At 38.1% G+C, this 19,135-nt stretch overlaps 1 protein-coding gene across 1 annotated transcript in view; it reads left to right on the top strand.

The window, feature by feature from the left end:
- LOC124554822 (protein Daple) overlaps window positions 1–15,374 on the top strand; it is a 188,558-nt gene extending 173,184 nt beyond the window's left edge. The window contains exons 23-24 of the mRNA XM_047128485.1: window positions 9,086–9,171; window positions 15,092–15,374. Coding sequence (XP_046984441.1) covers window positions 9,086–9,171; window positions 15,092–15,290 — 285 coding nt within the window. The 3' untranslated portion in view covers window positions 15,291–15,374. The remainder of the gene's footprint in view (window positions 1–9,085; window positions 9,172–15,091) is intronic.
- Window positions 15,375–19,135: the final 3,761 nt, after the last annotated feature.

Here is a 19,135-nt window from a genome sequence, read left to right as displayed (position 1 = left end):
GAATTCTGTAACATGGAGTGTGTTACAAAACTCCATGTACCATGAGACTCAGAGTTTTTACTCCTACTATTCTTATTGTTCTTACTATTTGTCTGAGCACTTTTCTTAATTACTTCAAAACTATTCTACACATGACACTATGTATCTCGTGCACTACATACAAAATAAATATATGGAGCCTAAAACTCAACCTCTGTTGAGTCCACAATTACTTGAGATTCCACTGCACACAGCACTGTTTTTAAACCAAGGTCAGACAATTTTAGAATTGCAGTGTGAATGTGTGTGTCTGATACATTCTGCGCAATAGGATCATGTAACATTATGTCACTATAATTAATTCCACATGAACATTTAAAATTGCAATGTCGTGTGCGACCTCCGAGTTCTGCTATCTGTTGTTTGACTGTCTGAGCAGGCTGCTGCTTCAGATGAAAAAATTCAATTTGTGCAGCTGCTACAGTGATTTGACTGTCAAAATATTGGTAAGTGACGTTCTCAGGAACAGTTTCTCCACAGAGAGTAAGACAGATGCAATACACTTCAGGAAAATCGCTCCATACCTGTTATTTTGTAGGTGGCAAAGTCCGACCACTCTTTGTCCTGGATGTGGTGTGGGCAAAACTTTGGAGCAGCTACCCATGGCGGTGATTTTTGAGTTTGTAGTAAGGACGTCAGTTCAGTGAGCAGCAGGCATTCCATCTGCTGTGCCTGAAACTGTGCAAGATCGATTAGAGAGGTTTTCTGAGGCAGCTCGGACTTTTTGAAATGGTGTAGGACAAACAATAAGACAACTGACCAGCATCAGAGCAACAAAATTTGGAAAAAGGATGTATAAAACAGGAGGTAGCTGGGGAGGAACACAAGCCAGTTAAATGCCGATCACCATCACCATTTGTTGTGACCAGGTGAAACCACTTTCGTCTGGCTACAACTGTGAGCTCTTTGATTGCTCTGGAAGAAGGCTTATCACACTAGAACACATGAAATATTTGTTCACTTTATTACTTAAAGAAATAAAAGATTTACTTAATTTTGGCACATGTCTTTGCCACAGGAGTACTGGATAATTTACAACTGTCATGGACTAGCAAAGTATCACTTGATGCACACTAATTAAACAACTGTTCTCTTGTAGTACTGTGTTCAAAATTAACAACACTACAGGTTCACCTGAAACTTTGGCTGTCACATTGGTCGTGTACTATGATGATGGGAAATCTTCCAGTGAAACAGAAGTGATATCTAGGATTCCCCAAGGAAGTGTTATGGGGCCTCTGTTCTCCTAATCTATATAAATAATTTAGGGGGCAATGTGGGCAATCCTCTTATTGTCTATAGATGATGCTATTGTGTACTGTCTAGTAAAGTCGGCAGAAGATCAAAACCAATTGCAAAATGATTCATAAGGAAATGGTCCTATCTGACATGTTGAAACCTGCCCTTAAATTTTTTATACATGAAGAATACACTGAAAGAAATAAAATTTTAATATTTTAGGTGCTAAGATACAGTGCTAGTAGGTTTTTTAAAAATAATTTTGAAAATCATCAAATTCATTGTTCGCAAGGTGGCTGGAGAAATTTACACTTCTACCATAGCTGTAGCAGACACAACATGTGCACACGGCAGGCATATGCCTTTGGTTGACAGCACATTGGTAAACAGGCAACACAGCACAATGCAATTATAATTCGTAAAGGGAATTTCAGTTTCCATTGATAGATCCTCTGACACAGTTGTTCACAACTACTATTCACTCATTTAATATGCATAATAATTAGCAGTTGCCTTTATGGTATTGCTAAACATTAACAATGGAAATAAAACTGAATTAATTTTCTTTGTGGTTCTTCATATATTATTGCTGTCTTTGTGCAGGTTCCAGAGTTTCACAGTAATGGGAAATCCAATTAATGTTTTCGACCTTACTGAGATGAAATATGAAGAACGTGGTCCACAATCAAAATCACCTATTCTCCTGAAGACCTACATATGTATTATATGTATAAATTAATTTTTTGGGCATTAAAATTCAAATGATGTTGATATTTTGTTTGAAGTTGTGAAAACATTAGAAGAAATAAGAAATACCTGTGATGATTCTGTGAATTGTGAATCCAACACTGATTATTGTGCTAAATATAGTCCAGAACAAATATACAGTACCTTCCTAGCCGACAGAAAACATGTATAGCAATAGCATACAGTGACATAAAAGCTTGTAAATTTTTTGGTTAAATGACGAAGCAAGAAAATGCTTAAAGTTAAGCAGTGTGCGAAACTACTTTTGTGTGACACACTCTGAACATGAATTATATAAATGAAAAGAAGATTTACATGAAGTACGAATATTCACCAAAATGAAATTGCAAAAATGTGAAAGAAAAACTATTCAAAAGACTCAGGGTTGCTCTTGAGAGTCAGTGCACCATTGCTGAGGGAGATCTATGAGATTGGGCACGTTGCTGGTTTCCAGGCTTCTTTGACCTGGTGAAACAGATTCAGAAAATTATATGGAAAAGGAGGTTGCAAATTAAGTTGTTCACATCAAATAAATGTATAAAAGGGAAATTTGTAGTTGATGTGAAGACAAAGCTATTTGTTACACCCTGAAGTGCTGTATGTAGTCTACCGTTCAGGATTCATGCAAGAACTGCATGTGGACTGCACTTTATCATTTCTAATGAGAAAGACAGAGTCACTTGTGCAGACAGTGAATGCTGAGACATATTCGTATACAACAGTGCCAGTGATAAGTATCAGTGGATTACTGTTTCTGCAGCTTTATATCTGTTTTCAAGACCCTAAAGGCAAATTAGGACCAAGAATTAAAAAGAAAAAGATCTGTTTAACTGCAAAAATATTGTAATCAACATAGAAAAATCCAGATAGTGGGAGAGAATAATTTGAATATTACATCTGAAATGTCCTCATATCAGTTGCAGAAAAGGATTCATTGCTTTTGGTGGATCTGGGCCTGGACATAATGATACCTCTGTCCTTACAAGGATGACAAAAAAATTGTTAATATAACTTAGATTCCACCTGGAACTAATAGTCTGATTGAGCCTCTTGATAAATAAATTCTTTGACCTTGTAAAGCATTTTCGAGAAAATTGTTGGACAATTTAATTTCCAATAGCTCTTTGTCATTTCAGGTTCATCAGTGGAACAGTATTGTTTATTTTCAGTCATTTGTGCAGTCAGTTTGCATCACTACATTTTACAAGTTTGATCAAGTGCAATATGCAAAACGTTAGTGATAACCATTTCTTACTTCATCCCAATTCTGTCTAAACAAAACTAATTATTACTGTGTAATGCCTGAATGCTCTAATTTTTCTTGTATCATGCGTGACTGGAGTAAGGAAAATGCTTGTTTTTGTCGTCTGATAGACACTTCACATTTTTGTGATGACTGCAGTGAATGAACAAGTCTCAATTAATGGAAGTCGTCTGTAATGTAACAGTATACGCTGCCTTGATTTCCTTTCCTGTGCTAGTCACTTGTATAATAATTGCATCTGCAACAGTTTAGCTGTCAATGTGAACAGCAAGTTATCTAAATAACTAATAAGTTGAGACGTTTTTGGCATCATTTAAGTGCTTGAAATTCTTGTGTGTGCACTTTGGGCTTTGCACTGTGCGGAGCTATGTTCTCTTGCCATGGCTGCATCTGCTTATTTGCCATTTAGACTCTAGGTAGGAAGGGCTGTACAAACCACTGCTGTAAGTGGTTCTTCATGTGGCAAAAATAAGCAAATTTAACATTCTTTAACGCTTTTTTCCTTAGCAGCTAAAATTTTGACAATGCATTTCTTGTAGTGTATTCTTCCTGTGTGAAAAATTTCAGGACAGGTTTCAAGACATTGGATTGGACCATTTCTTTGTTAGGCAAGATATTTGTATTGTGCCAAAAATGGTAGTTGACCCTAAATAATGAAAAGTGTGAAGTTGCCCACATGAGTACTAAAATGAATCCATTAAATTTCATTTACACACTAAATTTCACAAATTTAAAGGTTATCAATTAAATTAAATACTGAAGGATTACAATTACAAACAACTTAAATTAGTACCATCACATAGAAAGTGTTGTAGGGAATGTGAACCAAAGACTGGATTTTGTTAGCAAAGCAGTTAAAAGGTGCACCAAACGTACTAAAGAGACTGCCTACACTACACTTGTCTGTCCTCTTCTGGAGTATTATTGTGTTGCAGTATGGGATCCATACCAGATAGCATTGACAGAGGACATCAAAAAGAAGATTAGCAAGATTTGTATTATCGTGAAATGGGATGAGAGTATGACATGCAGGATAACTAATTTAGGATGGCAATTGTTAAAACAAAGGCATCTTCGTTTGCTGCAAATTTTTCATGAAATTCCAATCAGCAGCTTTGTCTTGTGAATGCAAAAATATTTTGTCATGTAGCACCCACATAGGGAGAAGTTACCACAGTAAAGAGAGAGAGAGAGAGAGAGAGAGAGAGAGAGAGAGAGAGAGAGAGAGAGATCAGGGCTCACATGGAAAGATTTACATGTTCATTTTTCCCACATGCTATTCAAGAATTAAATGGTTGAGAAATGGTCTCAAAGTGATTCTGTGAACCTTCCACCAGGCACTTAATTATGAATCGCGTAGTAGTCATACAGATATAGATGTAAATGAGCTACAAAAAGTTTCCATTTGAGGTTGCTATGCAAGTACTCCTGGCTGTACCACAGCTTTTTACATATACCTTCCTCTCAGAGCTGGTAGTGATTGCAGGTGGCAAGGTGTGGGATACACATCTACTCGTCATGAGGAATCTGGACAGATAGGAATACAGTAGTATATATACTCGTGTTTGAATGTCATCACTGACCGCTTGATTTATTACTGATTCCACATGATAGTGCAGCATTTTCATGTGTTGTTAACAACAATAGTTTCCATGTTTCTGTAGGCCCTGCCCAGCTTTAAGTTAACTTCTGTTGTTGGTTCTTCATGTAGATTCTACATCACATGAAATACACTCTAAGTGGGGAAAAAATATGCACCATAAAGGAATTATCTGAATGGGATAGAAATAAGTAGAAGTGATGTATGTGTACCGACAAACAAATTATGACAATTTCAGAAAGATTGGATGATGTATTCCAGAGAAAGAGATTCTCAAATTGAACAAGTCAATAACATGTTCGTCCACCTCTGCCCCTTATGCAAGCAGTTATTCAGCTTCGGATAGCATTGTAAGATGTCCTCCTTAAGAATATTGTGCCAAATTCTGCCCAATTAGCATATTAGATGATCAAAATCTCAAACTGGTTGGAGGGCCCTGCCCATACGAAATTTTAAGTGAGACTCATCACTGAAGACAATTCTACTCCAGTCAATGAGGTTCCAAGCCGAAGATGTGTCTGGAGATGTACTGGATAGTGGTGTGATGCCAAACTGGCTGTTGCCTGCCATACAGCCTGACAACCAGGAATAATGGTCTGCACTGCCATTTCTTTTCATAGAAGGACCCCTTTGGTTGTCATCTGTGGCACTCTTATAGCCCAGCAATAACTCAATGATATTGTATGCCCCATTTTGTTGCCCTTCATGGCAAGCCATCTTGGCTTTACATTTCAACAAGACAATGCCTGCCTGCACGTGACGAGAGTTTTCTCTGCTTGTCTTCATGCTTGCCAAACACTACCTTGGCCAGCAAGTTTGCCGGATCTCTCCCTCTCTGACATCATATCAGAGACCTTGCATTTTTCAGTGTACACATAAATATTTTTGGGTAGCAATTAAAGAATGACAGTGCATGTGAATACTTAACTGATTTGTAATATAACAATTGTGATAAGAAAAGCTTTCCATGAAGAGGGAAAAAATTAGATAAGAAGAGAAGAGTTAAAACTTTCCTGAGGCATTGGGGAACAAATTTGAGACTATAGATAATGATGTATATCGACCAAGTAAAGGCAAACCTGACATCATTCAACAAGAAAGAAACGATTAGGGCATTTTTGAAACAATATTTAAGCAAAACTTCTCCAATGTTGAGGTGCAAGTTATTCCATAGTTGAGTATTTGCAACACAGAACAACTTGAGATAAGTATTTATGATGTGAGAGGACATGTAAAATAATTTATAATGTAGGGATGAAATGCCTCATGGGTGGTGTTGATGTGGGAATTGTATACTATGATTTGTGAGGAATCAATGGAGCAAACAAGATATGTACTAATCAGACCTCTGTTGTCACTTAACCAGGCTACTTCTCCATGGGAAGGGCTTAGAGGAATTTAGAAAGAGATCATGGTAACTGGAGCTGTTGTTAATGAAACCTTGTAGAATTTTACAGTAGTCAATCATGGCAATAATAGACCCTGAACCATTTTTCGTTTGATGTCACTGATCGTATATTCATACTTTATTAATTAAATGACATTGTGGAACCATGTCCGAAGCCTTCTGAAGTAAAGACTCATGACACAGATCTGTTCACCTGTATCTGTAACAAGGAAACTGACTGATCTCAAGGAGCTGTCATATTGATTATATTCTTCTCGGGTATGCAGCCGGATCATAACGTCTTCATGACATAATATTTCCGCGGTCCATCTGGCCGCCATCTTCAGGTGAGAGTGCTGGTGCACGAACTCGCCGGAACTGACTTCCTAGCGCAAGCTGCGGCCCCTATATAGGCCGCAGAAGACCCACAACGCGTGGGCTAGAAGGTGCAGTAACTGCCCTCTAGCGCAGTAAACATACCGCGCCGCCAGTGGTGGAAATAGGCAAAATCGAGATATCGCTGTCAAAAATTAAAAAAAAAATTTATTCCGACGATCGAAACACAGACCGTTGTTTTTTGATGTCAGATAACACCGGGTCCCAAGTCTTACTTAAAAGATAGCCCTTGTCTCTATTAATAAGATTGTCAGATAAACGAATCTCTATGGATTCTTTTAAAACACAGTGCTCCGCCACTGCATATTTCTCAGGTTGAAGCAGCCGTGTGTGCCGCTGATGCTCAACACTTCAGTCCTGAATGGTCCGGATTCTCTGCCCAATATAAGCCTTCCCACAGTGGCAAGGGATCTTGTACACACCGGGCTTCCTCAAACCCAAGTCATCCATTACAGAGCCAAGGAGCACTCTAATCTTGGCTGGCGGACGAAAAATACTTTTGATATGGTATCTTTTCAGAATTCTTCCTATCTTCGAGGAAATGCTCCCAGCAAAAGGCAGAAAAGCCACCGGTTTGCAGGTATCTTCTGGTGGTTCAGGCGAAGGTCCATACTGGAAAGCACGGCGGATCTGTTTATCTGAATAGCCATGATCCGGCTGCATACCCGAGAAGAATATTATCAATTATTATGCCGGGAAAGCCTTCGTAGCCACAGCTGTCATATTCATTGGGAGTTATTTTGCCGTTTTAAAGTTACACAATATACATAGCTGAGTGATCTACAATAAACAGTGGCTTGAAGCTCTGCTTTGTAGGCAGTAAAGGTACAGTGCATTTACTTAACTATCTTACTTAATTTCCTGTTCTATTTGCATTTGTGCAATAAGGAAAGTGTAGTAGTATGGTCTTCATCAGTGGAAGTGTTCTAACAGCCTTCATTTTACTATCTTCTGTTTTGATACACATTTTGTTAACAAAGACTTAAAAAGATGATCCAAGTCTGCTGACTGTTTTCACACATGATGAAAACTTCTTGCTACTGTTTGATTGTTATATGTGTATAACTTGGCCCTAAAATTGGGAAAGACGTTTTGCTCAACTTGTCTCACAACGATTTCAGTTTCATTTAATTTCTGAATTTCTGCAGTCTTTTCATTTCAAATACACCATCCTCCTTGTAGTAAGCAGTTTTTTATGGTATTACCAAGCCACATTGAATCTTTACAATATTTCACACCTGGGGCCCTTCAGAATTTTCATTGCAGCTTAATGCATGCAATTAAATACGTAGGTAATTTCACTGGTTGTGTTCAGATTTTTTAGCTGGGAAAAGAATTTACTTTCTTTCATTATAAGTTTTCCAGCTTTGGTAGTCTCAATAGACAGCACCTGAATTCTGATTGCTTATCCCCTTGTTGACACTAATTATGCTTATTCTTTTTGGCTTTGAAAGTGGTTGTGTCCCGAATGTTTGGCTGAAGTATTTCTTCAAAATATCTGTACAATAAATCTTTTTGATTGATTTTAGATTATCCTTATCTCTGATGCTGAAGCATAACTCTCTTAGTAAATTGCTGGAAACTTGAAATCTTTCAATGTTTTCATTGTGTGATTGGGAAATCTGCATGTTATATTCTTAAGATAGTCACAGAAAAGATCTTCTATTTTGACTGTAAAAGCATATAGCTGATAGAAACACGAAGTATATGTCTCAATTCGCTGTTGACAGTAAAATGTTTTATTTTCCAAATTTGTGTTGATATTGGAAATATTGTTGAATTTTTTGAAAATGAAATAATACCTCACTGGGTATCTGATATGCTTTCCTGATAAATTTCTACTGAGCACTGTTACTTCGAGTTCAGTCCGCGTTCTGTACCTATAGTGAAATTGCCATTGATACATGTGACAATCTGTGGGACCATACAATATAGGATTCAACTGTTTTCATGTGCAAAATGAATATTTTCTTTGGTTTTTATCCTAGTTTGAGGGTCATCATTTTTTTCTGCTGCATAAAATGTGAAGTAACAAAGTTTCTTTATGAGGTGGTCTACAAAATTACACTAATCATTGTTGTAAAACAGATTAATTACTCTGCAAGTGTTATACATATGCTGCTTAAGTACTTGTTTCTGATATTTTGCGCACACCTGACCTGTGAAGAGATCCTGAAGTCCTCTGGAGAGTAGAGGATGACAATCAGTTTAGGATATGATGCTACAAGCTGTGACATTAAACGTGCGGGAAACTGTCAGCAAACACTTTTGTCCTTTCCTCATTTTAACAATTTTGTAGAGGTACTAATGATGACAGTAAATATTTGCTAAATCTTCTACATGTTTTAATATTATAATCATAAAGATAGTGTTTTAAATATTGTGTGATACTGAAAAACAATGTGTGTACCAGGATCAGGCACCAGATGAGGGAGTGACTTTCAACAACAGCATGACATCAGACAATGTGTGTCCATCCACTCCACAGCAGGATCCCAGGTAATGATTTTCTTCTTTAGCGTACAAGGTTTACCATTATTTACTATGCATCACTGTTACATTTATTTGTGCTTATCAGATTTTAAAATTCTGTGCTGCATAGGGACTTCAGAAAGTAAGTTACATGTGTTGTCCCATGCTAAGACTACTGTGCACCAAGAGTACATGTTCCGGGTATTCTGCAGACCCAGTTCTGCTGTGGTACGGGTAACAAGTGAATCATAGTGTGGGAGTGAAATGGTGCAGCAACTGGAAATGTATTCCAAAATTGAAGTAAGAGGAACAGTACTGTCCTTGTGGGTGAAATGTGTAAATTGTACACAGATTCACTGTAAAATTATGGTGTTGTATGGACCAAATGTAATGTTGTGTGCAGCCATAGTAAAATGGTGTCAACAATTTCACTAAAGCTACTCAATTGTAGGTGATGGTAATCTGCCAAACAGTGCAGATTTTGCACCATGCAATTTCCATGTTTCCAGGAGACTGAGAGAACTTCTGGGGAGAAAGAGATTTTTCAATGATAAGGACATCCATACAGCAGTTCTTGAATGGCTCTGCCATCAAGGAATTGAATGGTTGCTAGGATGTTCTGACCAGTGACTTGACTATGTTGAAAAATAGTGTCATGTATGTGTGTGACTTAGTGTAGCGCAGCATTCAGTAAAAGTTACTTGACCTGCCATAATAATTTAGAAGTTGCTTTTTGAAGGACAGACAGAAAATGTATGGCAGGGGACTATAATTCATCATAATTCAGCCAATTAGCACCAAATATTTATAAATTATACTCACAAACCTTCATCTAGTTAGTTATCCAACTGAGAAAAGGTGACCTGTGTCAATGTTTAATCCGAAATGTGTTTTGTTCGTGGCAAATCTCCATGCCATGAAGAGGTGATTGCTAGGTTAAAAAACAGTGATGAAAATCTGTGGTCTGACCGGGATTTGATCCTGCAGTTTTTTTGTTACCAATCTCGCACTTTACTGCTAGACTATAAAACCCAACTATGATCTTGCTCTGGGAAAATGTGACCTATAGTTTAATGTGTAATCCGAACCATGTTTTGCTTCAATGTCCACATCATTGAGAGGTGAATTTCAGGATAAAAGACTGTGAAAAATCCTTGGTCCAACTGGGATTTAATTCCATGACCTTTCTTTTGCCATTCAGGCATGTGCTAGACCCCCAGGCATGACAAGGTTTCTGCTCAAGCTTGTCTGCTGTCTGGAGTTGTTGGCAGCTGTACTGGTAGATGGCAATGCCATTGTTAATTCATCGTATTTCTTCCAGTTTCAACAAAATATTTATGAATTATATGAACAAACCTTCCTTGTGAGTCAATCCATCTATCTGTCAAAACCGAATCAAATCCCTATTGTAGTTTCTGAGACCAGCCCATACATACAAATAGAAGTGAGCAGGGACTTCAATTTATGTATGCAGAGGAAAGAAGACAGAGAGAAAATTTTAACGATTTCATCAGATAAGAAAATACCTGTCCAGTTGTTTTCATACATGTAGAAAAAGAAAGTAATTTTACAGATTTCTCTTCTACATGTGAGTCCTCATTATTAAAGGTGCAATTCCCTCTTCTGTGTTTATCCACCAAATGTTCAAGCCACAAAATTCATGATTGTATTGTGATTTTTTTAATAACTGTGAAATAAGTGTCATTTGGTAGAAATATTTGACTTCTTGTCATTTATCACTGCTCGAAACTCTTTGCCCTTTTGCTAACAAGGTAACATTTTACCACAACTATTTTACAATTACTATATTGTCCACCACAGCTGTCCATTCCAAGATTATACACATATACACTGCAGTATTATTCCACTTTTGCTGAATTGTCTGGACTGTTTTCTCCAAGTAGAAACTGAAAATAAGTGTTTCCTGTGAAGTTTCATTTCTGAGGCTCTCATTTTCTTGCTCTGCCTTCTGCAGACATAGTTCATTGGCAGTTTTCAGTCTTTCCCTTCGTCCTTCATTTGCAATCAGGTTCAATTTAATCACATGTTTGGCAGATGTCTTTTTGGAGTATGAAAAGGCAGATTAAAATCTTCATTAAAAATTGTCTGAAGACCCATTCCTTAATGGGCTGCAGTTTTCTTCTTGCCTGCAAAACTCCATTGCTTAATTTGGAAGATTAATATCTTTTGTAGTCAGCTGGTTTCCATTTTAATGACTCAAGTGTGTGGAAAATGAAGTTTTGTCTGGTTTGCCATTAGATATATAGTTGAGATACCCACTTCAATGCCATTTTGCTGCTCCACCAACAGAAGTTGAGAATCCTGTTGAGCCAATTTCTTCTGATTTGTAACATGTGAAAAAAAAAAAAAAGACTTGCAAACCACAATAGCCACATTTTTTGAATGTATTATGAGCATACAAGTTGTTGTTTTTTATCTAAAGTGTTTGAGTAGGTCTTCTGTCCGATTCTCGTATGAGTTGCCACTTCCTTCCTCTGAAAAGAGCATCCAGTGAAATAATTTTCTACTTTCCCACAGCCTAAAATAATCTTTGCTGCCTGTGTATAATAAAAATCCAACTTAATAGTGAAATCATTCCTGTACTTATGACTGGACATCCCATAAAGTAAATTTTTTCTGACCTATCAGCCACATTTCAGTGTACAAGCCTTTCTCGAGTTCTTGAACAACTATATTCCATAAAATGGGGTGAGTAGAAAGAATGGGGTGAATAGCAATGGAACTTCCAAAAACGTTCGATGCTGTCATATCGGGAGACAAATGGGAACATTCATTCAAAGAGTTGTTTGTTTAGATTGTTAGTGATCCAGTCTAACAAGGAAATTATAAATTTCAAAATGCTGTGATTAAAGTATATGGAAAATGCAAGCAATCATTTAAATTGTATATATTTAAAATTTGTTATTTAGAAGGCAAAGGTTATGTGGATGTTTATTTGGACGGGAAAAATGGCCAATTAAACACATTTATTTTAACAGCTGATGAGTCACTTTTTAGTCAAGATGTTTTTCAAAAGCTCTTTGCTACTTTTGGGGGCTTGGCTTGTAGTTTCAAAGACATCGTTTTTAAACATGATGTCAGTGACTTGATACATTAACAAAAAAAATCGAGTTCATCAATTTAAAGTTGCAATAAAATAATTATAGGTATAATATTTTTTATGTTGTATAGAACTTTTTTGAACCAGGTAAATTTTGTTTCTTATTCTCCTAGATCCAAAACCAGTGTTGAAATGTCCCTATTTGCCCCAAATACCAATAAATAGAAAAATAATAATAAGGTTAATGCTGCTGTTTCTATCCACCCCTTGCTGCAGGGTGAATAGAAACACCAAGATTTTATTTTTTTTATGTTGAAGAGCATGAGATAGGCCCAAAATCCAATTATAAGTTTAAGGATTAGCCACAAGACTTATAATCCCATACAATTTTAATTTTCATATTTCTTTTCAGAGTTACCTGTTTTTTTCTTTGATGTTGAAATCTGTTTCTAATCACCCCATGTGATGGCATTTTTCCATGTTCTGCCTATTGATGCTTTCTACTGGCTTAGTATTATCTCAATCATCTGTGACAAAAGAGGAAAGTCATAGCAGTGTCATTATTTTGATATGAATGATGCATGAATTGTAAACAGAACTGTTATAATCATTCATGAAAGTACCAGTTTCTGTGACGTATCTGAGAAATGCTGCCTGGGAAACACTTATTGCTGGCAATTCACTAGCACAGTATAAACACATTTTTAGATATTTCACTATCACTGTGACTTTCTACAGGGCTGTACACTGTAACATTGTTCTTTCAGTATGAGGCAATGTGCCCTGTAAATTTTATAATTAAAAAAAATGGAATTTACCAACATGTAATGCAGTGTTGTGGTTTCACCTACTATTATTATCTCCAGAATTATTGTAAAAGTGCAACTCCAAATCACAGTCAACCACATTCAACACTCGTTATATATGGCTCATTATATTACCAAACAATGACTTGTTTTTTTAGAAACACACAAATCTGTTAACAGATGGACACACCCCAGGACGTGGTCAGTTATTCCCCTGACTGTTCTCTCTCTCAGTTGCAGGAAGCAATGCGTAACTTAAGGTACATTTACATGAGCCACAAAAATTGTATATTACTGACAGTATAAACTGACATTGTTGTCTGGCAACATTGTGGCCACGTGAATTGCCACCACGTGTACTACAGCATGACTGGCCACTATTGCCCAGCAATGTTTGTGGCAACACATTTCCAGGCCAGAAGTTTTTACAAGGAGCCACACTAATGCCACAAAACGGGCGAATGCAAGCTAGTGAGAGTGCGGCTCTCCTACTTTTAAATCACACAAGAAATCAAGTTAGAAAGAACAAGAGAAGTCATGTGTCATGAAGACATTCTTTTTTAAGTAAGCGGAATGCTTCTAAAAATTTAACCAGTGAATGAGAATATTGAAACTTAATTTTGAATATTTTGTACAAGCAATTTGTCCAAGAATCGCTAAAATCAATACAAATACAGGAGAGTGTATACTGTTACAACACAACTGGAAAGTGTATACTATTACAACATAACTGGCCATTGCCCTTCGGTTTTTAGCTACTGGCAATTTGCTCAGAAGTTTAATGTACCGTAGCTCTTTAAATTTCACTATTCATCAATAAACCTCATGGTACTGGTATGCATTGCTTTGATAGAAGGACTGAAAGACTTCATTAATTGGGAATAAGAATACAATACTTTTTGTTTACAAGCACAAACCGCTGCTGGCACTTCAGGTACATCTCGAGATAGAGTGAAGCTCATGACATCAAATGCAGACCATATGGGTGAAGAGCCACCCGCACTTCTACTGTTCCTGTATGATGTTTTTGCTTTTCATCTGGCATAAGATTGAAGACTTTGGAATTCTTTGTATGCTTTATCAAGCGTGATTCCGAAATATCAGTAACAGTGTGCCAGTTGCTTTTTTTCAAGTTGAGATCCTTGTATAGGCTACAGTAATTTCAATGTCCCATAGCTCTGGTCATAGGTTAATAGCATTTATAAAATTCATAGTAGTCTTGTTTGTCCTCTTCTCCATTGCTGTACACAACAAACAACTAGAATATGTGGCTATATGTACACATGCAGACATGTGAACAAAAGCAAAATGGTATTTTTTTCACTCAGACATATGACTGCAGCGTTTTCAGTGAGAGAAGTAGGAAACAAAGATGAGAACAACAGGGAAATATTTACAGGAGGGATAGAGACAGATACTGCCCTGCAATACGAGATATCCTTCACACTTGGTGACAACACTGGCAATCCCTTAGCAGTATGTCAGTGTCTACCTGTAACAACCTGCAGTGTACCTGTAACAGTCTGCAGTGTCAGCAATATTTCCCAGCAATTTCACAAAACTGCCATCTATTGCAGCAATATTGATGGCAATGCTTTTGCCACCCTGTATTGCTGTAAAATATGGCCCATCTAGACACACCTTTAAAAATGGCACAAATAGACATGTCCAGTTTTTTACTCAAGTGCAGTACGTGTATGTGTACAAATAATTTGCGTTTGGAAATAAGAAAATCATCCATGTTGCACATGAATGTGCACATTGAATTGGTTTTGGATCTAACATTACATGGAAACTGCACATTTGGGACTACAACACAGGGGTAACTTTATGAGGTGCTGTTACTGTACTTCATGTAGTTGGCAGTCACCAAGCACAGATTGGAACTGGGAGCACAAGACACGAAGGAGAAAGTGTAATTGTTGCTGATTCACTGGAATTTTCTTTGCTTGAAAATGTAAATAGACTCTGGTAATTAGGTACTGTTTGATTGGAATACATGGGCAGTAATGTTTTATCAACTGAGTGAGATTCGTAATATTATTTTGCTTCATAAAATATTATATTTGATTCTTTACAGGTCGGTGTTAGTCTACAACAGAATTTCTACTGTGATTGGAGCTCCTGAAGATATAACAAAAGTTGGAAGTACAAGGGAATTTCCTAGCCCAAGTCACAGTAGTTCAACACCATACAAGCCCGATGACAGCAAAAGAGCAGGCAGCAAAGGCAAAGGAAATGCAGAGAACTCCACATGGTATGAATATGGATGTGTCTGAAAACATTTATTTGATGTGAAATTTGTAAGTTCCAGAACTGTACCTTGACGTGTGCTATGAATAGCAAACAATAACACAAAGTAACTGTATTTCTTCTTTCATCTGGTTCCCATGAGAGAGAGAGAGAGAGAGAGAGAGAGAGAGAGAGTTTTATGTATTCATGTTCAGAATCATGAATGGGTACAGGCATACACATGCCAACAACAACAAAATGTGTAGCTATGACTGTTCACATTAGGACCATCTTTCTGAGGGATGTACAGAATAAAATAATTTCCCAACAAAGTGGAGGTATTGTGAGGGAAATGTAATTAGAGGAACAGTGGTTTGCCCCCTATCATAAGCCACTGCCTGCAACAATATAGGGGTTATGCATAATTCAACAGTGTAATTTTTCCACATGACTGTGTTACAGTCCATCCATGACAAACTGTATGTATGAAGCTCCTCCAGAGAAAATTTGAGCTGCTTGTTGGTAACAGTTGAACAGGCATTCTACACAGATATTTGGCAATTTTTGCCTAAAGTTGAAAAAAATTACTTCATTACTAGGCACTTGAAAATGTAGCATCTATTTTTGGCAAAATTTGCATCTATATATTTTTTGTTTGTAAATGATTAGCAGTACAGTTTTAAAAGTTTGGTACATAACATGCGTGAAGATGAAGCCTTAGTGCTTTCAAATTGACTGTTAAAAAAAATGTTGATTGGGGAGCTTTTTCACTGGAATGTTTGCTTTCACAAAAACTTACATAATGTTTTTACTGAAATGGTTTTTTGCTTGCTTTCTTCCTTTGGATCTATTTAAGCTTTCAACAAATGATTGTTACAATTGAGAAGCAGTAGCATTTATCTGCCTGCGAACAAAGTGCTTCTCTTATTTGAGATATTTCAGGACATTATTTTCCTTTTCCAAATCAATTCAATAATTAAAAAATCTGCAGAAAATTGATTTCTAACTTTTAAGGACATTCCTAGCCGTGTGACTCGTGCTTGACAACACTACAGATACAGTGTACAAGTTATAACCAAAAATAACTCTATTGACACTTTTGGGGAAGACTTTCAGTGTGCTTGAGGTACGTTGACAGGTTTTGTTTCCCGCTTGCTGTAGTGCAGAGAGCAGACACTATAAACTGACAGTCAGTGGAAAAACTATAATTTTTACTTTCAGAGGGGAGAGGAGCAGTGCGAGGAAACAAGCTGTGCCAGTGCCACATTGCAGCCCAGCCGGCCTACACCTGTGTTATGTGAAAGCAGAAATGATGTACACTATGTGATCAAAAGTATCTGGACACCCCCAAAAACATACGTTTTTCATACTAGGTGCATCGTGCTGCCACCTACTGCCAGGTACTCCATAACAGTGACCTCAGTAGTCATTAGACATCGTGAGAGAGCAGAATAGGGCGCTCCGCAGAACTCATGGACTTCGAACCTGGTCAGGTGATTGGTTGTTGCTTGTGTCATACACCTGTGTGCAAGATTTCCACACTCCTGAAAATCCCTAGGTTGACTGTTTCTGATGTGATTGTGAAGTAGAAATATGAAGGGACATGTACAGCACAAAAGCGTACAGACCAACCTCGCCTGTTGATTGACAGGGACCGCTGACAGTTGAAGAGGGTCGTAATGTGTAATAGGTAGACATCTATCCAGACCATCAGACTGGAATTCCAGATTGCATCAGGATCCACTGCAACTACTATGACAGTATGGTCGAGCGGCTGCTCATAAGCCACACATCGTGCCGGTAAATGCCAAACGACACCTCGCTTGATGTAAGGAGTGTAAACATTGGACAATTGAACAGTGGAAAAATGTTATGTGGAGTGACGAATCACGGTACAAGATGTGGCGATACAACGGCAGGGTGTAGGTGTGAAGAGTGCCTGGTGAACGTCATCTGCCAGCATGTTAGTTGGGTGGGGTTGGGTTGGGTTGTTTGGGGGAGGAGACTAGACAGTAAGGTCATTGGTCTCATTGGATTAAGGAAGGACGGGGAAGGAAGTAGGCTGTGCCCTTTCAAAGGAACCATCCCGGAATTTGCCTGGAGCGATTTAGGGAAATCACGGAAAACCTAAGTCAGGATGGCTGGACACGGGGTTGAACCGTTTTCCTCCCAAATGCGAGGCCAGTGTGCTAGCCACTGCCCCACGTCACTCTGTACTAGCACGTGTAGTACCAACAGTAAAATTTGGAGGTGGTGGTGTTATGGTGTGGTCATGTTTCTCATGGAGGGGGCTTCCACCCCTTGTTGTTTTGCATGGCACCGTCACAGTACAGGCCTACATTGATGTTTTAAGCACCTTCTTGCTCCCACTGTTGAAAAGCAATTCGGGGATGTCGATTGCATCTTTTAACATGATCGAGCGCCTGTTCATAATGCATGGCCTGTGGCGGAGTGGTTACATGACTGTCCTACACAGAGTCCTGACCGGAGTCCTATACAACACCTTTGGGATGTTTTGGAATGCTGACTTCATGCCAGGACTGACATCGATACCTCTCCTAAGTGCAGCACTCCATGAAGAATGGGCTGCCATTCCCCAAGGAACCTTCCAGTACCTGATTGAACGTATGCCTGCGAGAGTGGAAGCTGTCATCAAGCCTAAGTGTGAGCCAACACCTTATTGAATTCCAGCATAACCACTGGAGGGTGCCACGGACTTGTAAATTATCTTCAGCCAGGTGTCCGGATACTTTTGATCACATAATGTACAATTGTCGGGATCACCAACCCCCTTCTAGTGTTGTGAAGGTAATAATCGAACCCTATGATGGATCAGGATTGGTGTCTTCACTCACTTAACACAGAGAGAGAGAGAGAGAGAGAGAGAGAGAGAGAGAGAGAGAGAGAGAGAGAGAGACAGGGGGGGGGGGGGGAGAGAGAATAAAACAGTGAGTGACACAGTTCCCAAGCATTTGCTAAAGGATACCATGCAATTGCTTTCTGAGGTTGGCAGTGTTGCAAACACTCATTTCTGATAAAATAGTTCATCTGGATACAATTTGCTGTGAAATAGCTTTTATCATACAATTTCGTGTTTTTGGGTTTTGAGGCAGAATTCACATCTACAGGAAGTAACAGAATGATGTTTTAAAATTTTTGGAGATCGTAGAGCATAAAATTATGAACATTTTGATATAAGGGTGCTGTAGATGGAAGTATGGAATAAGTTTCTAAACCACTGTGTGCTTTATACGCATTCAGTAGGCTAAATGAAGACTCCATAATACTGTAGTTTGGAAAACGTATTGACATTATAGAGTTCAATCAAATACTGTAAACTGAATCTGTGGCTTTGTTACAGTAGAGTGAATGTTCAGTTTGACAATATTCATCTTTGTAACACAATGTGCAGTGGCGAACCACATTTTGCTGATTCTCTGTAAGAATCTGCACCCCTCTTTGAAGGTATTGAATGCTGTAAAGGTGCACTCAGTAATCTTGGGTACTGTTTCTATTGGTGTTGAGTGCACAAAAGATTTTACGTAACCATAGAGGAAAATGTCTAGAGGGGTGAGGTCAGGGGAGCATGCAGGTCAATGGACTGGGCATCCCCTTCCAATTACTCTCTGCCTGAAGTTGTCTGTGAGATATGCCTTGAGCTGACAATCAAAGTGCACTGGAGCACCATTGTTCTGAAACCACAAACTAATACGCAGTTGCAAGTGAATGTTGTGCAGTTCAGGCATGACATTATCCAGAAAGTTAAAATACCATTCACAATTCAAAAGATATCGTAAGATGTGTGGTCCAGCAAGGTGATCAAGAATTCCACTCCAACTGTTCACTGAGAATCTAACCTGTTAACTTCTCATTCAGGTCATGCATAGATTTT

Source organism: Schistocerca americana, chromosome X (assembly GCF_021461395.2).
Source record: "Schistocerca americana isolate TAMUIC-IGC-003095 chromosome X, iqSchAmer2.1, whole genome shotgun sequence".
NCBI classification, from domain to species: Eukaryota; Metazoa; Arthropoda; class Insecta; order Orthoptera; family Acrididae; genus Schistocerca; species Schistocerca americana.
This window is presented reverse-complemented; position numbering and strand designations above follow the sequence as displayed.